The sequence below is a fragment of the Notolepis coatsorum genome (assembly GCF_963971535.1).
Source record: "Notolepis coatsorum genome assembly, chromosome: 6".
NCBI lineage: Eukaryota > Metazoa > Chordata > Actinopteri > Aulopiformes > Paralepididae > Notolepis > Notolepis coatsorum.
This window is the reverse complement of record NC_140170.1, coordinates 190,183,360-190,190,693: the sequence shown is the minus strand read 5'-3', so window position 1 is coordinate 190,190,693 and position 7,334 is coordinate 190,183,360. Positions and strand designations below refer to the sequence as shown.

The window sequence follows — 7,334 nt, the reverse complement described above, 5'->3', positions numbered from 1 at the left end:
CGGTGGTGTTGCTGTGTCCAAGAAGAGCTCGCTGCCCATGAGACCCTAACACAGTCCGTCTGTGTGTCGAGCAGCTTTATTATAGTGTATGTAAACTAGTAGTAGTAGTGTGTGTGTGTTTGTTTCCAGGGAACAGGACAAACTGGACACTGAAACCCATGGCTTCTTCTTCAACTTGAGACGCGGTGACGGTCTGGTTGGAGGCTGGAGATGGAAGGCAGCAGAGGAGGAGGGAGAGGGGGAGGAGGAGGGTCGCCGTCGGGGTTAGTAGCCGCCGCTAGCAGGAGGCGAGCCGGGTCCACCGAGCAGCACAGGGGGGGCCAGGCTGGCTCTGGTCCCGCTCCCGGTCCGGTTCGAGGTCCGGCGGTGCTCCACCAGAGACACCTGCCAAAGGAGACGTCGAAGTTCCAGATCCCACGGAAGGAGAACCGAGGTAACAGCAGCTACAGCTAAGCTAGCTAGCTAGGCTATGTGATGCTAACGGCTAGAGCCACAACTAACGGTGGTTATTATAGAGAGGGTTAGGGGTTTAACCCCTTTCACTGCGACAATACACATTGATTGATTGAAAATGTTATTAACAGATTGCAGAATGGGTACAATACAGTACAGCTCAATACACACAATTGTTATGAGGATGCAGACCAGAGAAAGACTTTCGTCTTGTTTACATCAGGGTCCCCCATTTTCAATTCATCATAACACACACGACATACAGATGGACAGTACTGCTACATCTATACATTTAGGACATACATTTTGTGATACAAAAATAGTCTAAAAAAGAGTATATACACATGAACCGTTTCACTGTCACACGACAACAGGTTAAAACGCCAGGTTAAACCCCACACACCCCGGTTGTGTGATAGTAAAGGGGTTAACCGTCTGTCGTGTGTGGCAGTGAAAGTGTTATTAAACGCCACCAACACGTTAACTCGTTAGGTTGGGTGTTTTTAGGTATTTCCTAACCCAGTTGGAGCTGCTGCTGTAGGTTGTTGGACACAGAGTCCATATAGCTGAGCTTTACCTGCCAGTTAAGGTTAGCCTCTCTTGTTAGCTGACCCAGCCACTACAAGGCAGCTAATGTTCCGTTTGTTTACTAAAAAGTCGAAAGGGGTGTGTGTGGCCCGTCGCTCGTACCATCATGCTAGCCAACTTGGTTCGATCTATAGCTAGTTGACACTAACGGCCGGGGCTGTCTTAAATACTTCGAAGCTTCGTTCGATGGCACGAGCTTCGAACAAAAAAAAATATATATATTTTTTTTTGCTTCAAATCTTGCGCCTCCATTCCAATGAAACGAACGTAAGCGGCACCTTCCTGCCTCCATTCCAATGAAACTAAAGTAAGCGGCGCCTCGACTCCACCTCTCTGCAACAAGCATGTGGAGATTATCTGTGTTGAAAACGACAAGGACATGTGCAGCAGACATGTCGACGAAGAAGTCATCAGACGTGTGGTTACACTTTAAAATATGCAAAGACAATGCCCAAAAAAGCAGAGTGCCCGATATGCCAGAAGAAAATGGCATATCACAACTCTACAACAACTTTGTCAAATCACCTAAAAAACGTAAGTATCGTTGTACACGACGGCGACGCCACACAAAACATTAATAAGGCTATGCCTATGCTGCTATGACTAATGTGTTACCAAGTTGACTAATTTAATTGTAATCATCTGCTTTTGTAGGTGCATTGTCTGATATAATTATAAATTAAATATAATATAATTGTTTGCTTGATAGACGAAGGTTGCAACATAATTATGTCATGTCGTTGGAGAGCAGCCAGGCAGCGCAGCCGAGTGAAACCTTGTTGGCTGCGTCACAGTCACGAAAGGGGCTACTTAATTAATTAATACAATCCACTTTATTTATAGAGCACATTTAAAAACAACAAAGTTAAGTGCTGTACAAGTCCCACAACATAAGATTAAAAAATAATTAATATTATTATTTTTTCCCTCGAAGCTTCGAATTAAAATCGAAGCTCGGCCCCGAAGCAGCCGAAACAGCGCACCCTCCCTTCACAGCAGTGTGGCCCTCCCCCCCTCCTCTCAAGCCCAAGCGGTAGTTTCAGCTCGTGTTGAGAGGGAGGAGCCGCAGCGAGTTTCTCCAGTTATTTTGAAACGTCTTTGGTAACTTGTAGGGCTGCACGATTCTTGCTAAAATGTGAATCATGATTTTTCTCTAAGAATTGAGATGACTATTCTCTCACACAATTCTTATTTTTCATCATTTTTAAAAAGTTATGTAAAGTAAAAAAAAAAATGTATTAAAAAATTACGTGCAACGCAAGTCTTGACTATTACGGAGCGCGCACTGCGTTCCGAGAGAAAGAGATTGCACTAGGGCTGACCTTCGAATATTTTTTTGGAATTCGAAGCTTCGGGGCCGAAGCTTCGAATTAGATTTTTTTTTTTATGTTGTGGGACTTGTACAGCACTTTGTTCAACTTTGTCAGTGCTGTAAAGTTTAAACCTTTTTAAATCTTAGACAAACAACACTTTCATGAAATATTGTAAGCCGTCATTTGAGGCTTTATAAAAGCAGCACAATGAACACAAATCTGTCAGTGCCGAGTCCAACCTCATCTTAAATAACAAACGGCATTGCTTGTTGTAGTTAACAAAGTGAGTCAGTTGATTTTGCACAAAAAAAATCATATATATATATATATATATATATATCTTTTAATAATCGAATCCCATGCCCATCGAACAAAGCTTCGAAGTATTTAAGATAGCCCTAGACTGCACACACACACTAAAAATGAACTGGATATTTGGACTGTAACGTTTGGCTAGAGAGAGAGACAGACAGACAGACTTGCATTACGCGCAACACAAGTCTGACTATTACGGCGCGCGCACTGCGTTCCGAGAGAGAGACTTGCATTACGAGTCTGACTATTACGGGGCGCACACTGCGTTCCGAGAGAGGGAGAGACGGACTCGTATTACGTGCAACGCAAGTCTTGACTATTACGGAGTGTGCACTGTGTTCCGAGAGAGAGAGACTCATTACGCGCAACGCAAGTGACTATTACGGAGTGCGCAATGCGTTCCGAGAGGGAGGGAGAGAGAGAGAGAGAGAGAGAGAGAGAGAGAGAGAGAGACACGGAGACACACACTTGCACTACGCGCGACACGAGTCTGACTATTACGGAGCGTGCACTGCGTTCCGAGAGAGAGACTCATTACGAGTGACTTACGGAGCGCACACTGCGTTCCGAGAGAGAGAGAAAGAGACTGCACTAGGGCTGACCTTCTAAATTTCTTTTGGAATTCGAAGCTTCGAATTAGAATTTAATTTTTTTATGTTGTGGGACTTGCACAGCACTTTGTTCAACTTTGTCAGTGCTGTAAAGTTTAAACCTTTTTAAATCTTAGACAAACGAAACACTTTAATGAAATATTGTAAGCCGTCATTTGAGGCTTTATAAAAGCAGCACAATGAACACAAATCTGTCAGTGCCGAGTCCGACCTCATCTTAAATAACAAACAGCCTTGCTTGTTGTAGTTAACAAAGAGAGGCAGAGTTGATTTTGCACACAAAAAAAAGAATCTTATATATATATATATATATATTTTTTATTTTCATATTCGAATCCCATGCCCATCGAACGAAGCTTCGAAGTATTTAAGACAGCCCTAGACTGTACACACACACACTAAAAACGAACTGGATATTTGGACTGTAATGTTTGGCTAGAGAGAGAGAGACAGACAGACTTGCATTACGTGCAACACGAGTGACTATTACGGCGCGCGCACTGCGTTCCGAGAGAGCGACTCGCATTACGAGTCTGACTATTACGGGGCGCACACTGCGTTCCGAGAGAGCGACTCGCATTACGAGTCTGACTATTACGGGGCGCACACTGTGTTCCGAGAGAGAGAGAGAGAGACTCATTACGAGTGGCTATTACGGAGCGCCCACTGCGTTCCGAGAGAGAGAAAAAGAAACTGCACACACACTAAAAACTAACTGGATATTTGGACTGTAATGTTTGGCTAGAGAGAGAGAGAGAGACAGACAGACAGACAGACAGACTTGCATTACGCGCGACACGAGTGACTATTACGGAGCACGCACTGCGTTCCGAGAGGGAGAGAGACTCATTACGCGCAACACAAGTCTGATTACGGAGTGCGCAATGCGGTCCGAGAGAGACTCGTATTACGCGCAACGCAAGTCTGATTATTACGGAGCGCGCACTGCATTCCGAGAGAGAGATACACTCATTACGAGTGACTATTACGGAGTGCACAGAGATTTAAGGTTTGGCGAGTAAAAATGAGAGGTCTGCCCGCCACCTGGCATGTAGTTCATATCGATGCTCTTATTTTGAAAATCCTGCGCGGGTCTCATTTCCACCCCAAGCGCAGCTCCAGTCATAATATCTATGGCTCCGGCAGCTAGCAACGTTCGGTTCATATGATACTTTTATTTCGAAAAAACCCGTGGCAACTCCGCGAGTCATATCCGCCCAGTCCGTGCTGTCTGCATTAAGCAGAGCAGCGCTACAGAGCAGTCCGCCTATTTTGCGAGCCGAAATAAGTCTGGTGTTTTTCTTTTTCTCACAACGGGTCAAATGCATCGTTGCCATTCCTTTATGCCCACATCGCCCGAAATTAACGTTATGTTAGCGTAAGCTAACAAGCTAATCCTGATCAGAGGCAGAGCCATAGAGAACAGCAGAAAGTGGGGACTGAGAAAAGGGAAATGGGGGGGGGGGGGGGGACACTCTCCCTTTCTCTGTGTGTGCGTGCGTTTGGAAAGACGAAGTCAGGAGTATATTATAGTAAACTGAGGATGGGCAGATAATGTTGATATTCAAATATAAAAAAGTTTCGAGAGGAGTGGAAGTTTGAAGACAGACTAGACTACAATATGATGCGGGGTGGTGAGTTGAAACAGTGTGTGTGTATGTCCCGACCCCATTTCTATGTTTCAATAAATTATTTGCATTTAGGGGGCGGTATTTTCCCAATGGAGCTCAGAGAGAGGTTGCTGCACTAGCGTGAGGCTAGATTGATGAAATATGAATTCAAATCGCTAATAAAAAAGAAAACGACAAACAAACGCTATATAGCGTTGCTGGCATTCAACGGTCGGCATGAACTAACGACATATAGCGTCGCTGGCACTCAAAGTGTTAACTACAACCAGCAATGCTGTTTGTTATATGTTGTGTTAGGAATTGGCACCACTGACTAGAGCTGCCGCGATTACCGCGGTATCGCTGTTACATCACGGCCACCGCAGAGTAGGCTGAATACCGCGTCACCGCTGTTTTTTATAATAATAATAATAAATTACCCTCCTCTCGTTGGGCTTGCGGCTCTGCAGATATACCCTACTCGTCTATCGAGGTTCCAAGCGACCCTATTGGGTACCAGAAAAGTCACGTGAAACATTGCAGACCACTGATTGGTCAGAAGAGAGACGCGTCACACGTTTTTACGTCCTGAATGTCGTCATCACAACACGGCTAATAACGTTAGCTTTAACTCTCCGCCGGAGTGGACTAACATCGCGCCTCAGGAGTACTAAACGAGACATAATGATTTTACTGTCTGCAACGAATGTTATAATAAAAGCCCTTCGTTCTATACACTTGTCTGATTGAAAACTTTATTAACAGACCGCAGAATGGGACAACTCGGCACGCTCTGAGCAAAGAAAGGAACTGAGATATGAATAGAGTATTGCTTGCTATGGTCCGGTAAATACGCTGATGTTATTGAACGTATAACTATATAATGTCAATGCCACAAAACGAATGCCTTTATTATAAAGTAGTAACTTTATAGTAATAATAATAAGAAAGGGTCGGGGGGGTAACCACCCCTGCCCGCGACACCGAGTGAACTGCGCATCCGTGTTTCACTTTCAATAACTAATGCGTGCTTGCCGAATCCCAAACAATATTCATGCTGCAAAGTCATCCTCTAAAGATAGACATTTAGACTAGAGGCAGGCTATATGCTATAAAGAGTAGACTACTACTACTAAAAATAAAAAAATGCATTCATTCTTTTTTTTTAAATTTTTTGTGTGCGTGCGGTAAAAACCGCGGCGGTAGGAAATATTTTGCAAATTTGTGCGGTAAGGAAATAATCAATACCGCGGCAGCTCTACCACTGACCGTTGTTAGCGGGTCAATGTTGACCCGGGGTCTAACTCAGTCCTCCTGACCACTAAAAAGAAAGGAGTATCACTCTATAGTGAAGGAGAATGGAGCGTGTAGATTGACACGAGGAGGCTGGTCTTTAATTGATATACTGATACTTTAATTAGGAATAAGTAGTTAACAGAAGTTTAAAGAAGAAAGGTTATACGCCACAAACACGAAATTCACTCTGTCTATAATTTCTGAGCTCACAGGTAATATCTTCTCCCAGTTCCCGCCCCGAAATGACAAACATGACCGTTCCAGGAGGCGCGATTTCCCAGAAACTCACCCCACACTAGGGTTGCACGGTATACCGGTATTGGTATAGTACCGCGGTACTAGAGTGTTTGAAATGATACTATACTGCGTTTGGGGAAAAACTGTGCTTTAAAATTTTTTGTTTGTATTCATTTATGCATACGAATGCCTTCCTATTGGAGCACAGCGCTGCTGTCAGTGGTGACGTTGCGCTAGTTTACTGGAAGCAACCTTCTCGAATGAAGAACAACAAACTAGTTGAGACGGGAGCTGGCATGGCTCGTCCGGCGAGTGTTGGCATCGGTGGCACGACTGCAGTGCTGATGGGGGCTGCTGTGGCGCGCAGCGTTGGTTGTCGTGGCCATCGGCAGTCGCGGTGAGGATCTTTGTTGATTGGCGCTGGCTTTGGCTAGAGTTGTGGTTCGCTAGCTGTGTGGGCTAACGTTGGCCGAGTTTACTCTGGCAGCGTGTGCTGGCTAGCTGTGTGGGCTAACGTTGGCCGAGTTCACTCTGGCAGCGTGTGCTGGCTAGCTGGCGTTGGTCAATAAAGATCCTCACTGCAATTAGTTAGTTATCATAACTATCGGCAGTTATCATAACCATCGTAGGGCTGGGCGATATGGCCTAAATATGATATCACGGTATTTTCTGACCTTTTGGCGATACACGATACACATCACGATGTTTTTCTTTTTTACCCCAAACAATTCATTATGAGGCTTACCAAGACAGTATTTGATTTTGCAAGCTAACATTAAAGACAAAATAAAATACCCATGCATTTAGCATTTTTATATTATATATTAGATTTAGATTATTAGATTATATATTGCATATATTTAGCAATGAGATATTATATGATTTAGATATGAAATATGATGAATTGAAAA

At 44.1% G+C, this 7,334-nt stretch overlaps 1 protein-coding gene across 1 annotated transcript in view; it reads left to right on the top strand.

Annotated features, from left to right (window-relative positions):
- Positions 1-210: 210 nt before the first annotated feature.
- LOC311229905 (protein TASOR-like) overlaps positions 211-7,334 on the top strand; it is a gene marked incomplete at its 5' end in the record, with an annotated part of 180,099 nt that continues 172,975 nt past the window's right edge. The window contains one exon of the mRNA XM_084315973.1: positions 211-433. Within this exon, the coding sequence (XP_084172099.1) occupies positions 211-433 (223 nt within the window). The remainder of the gene's footprint in view (positions 434-7,334) is intronic.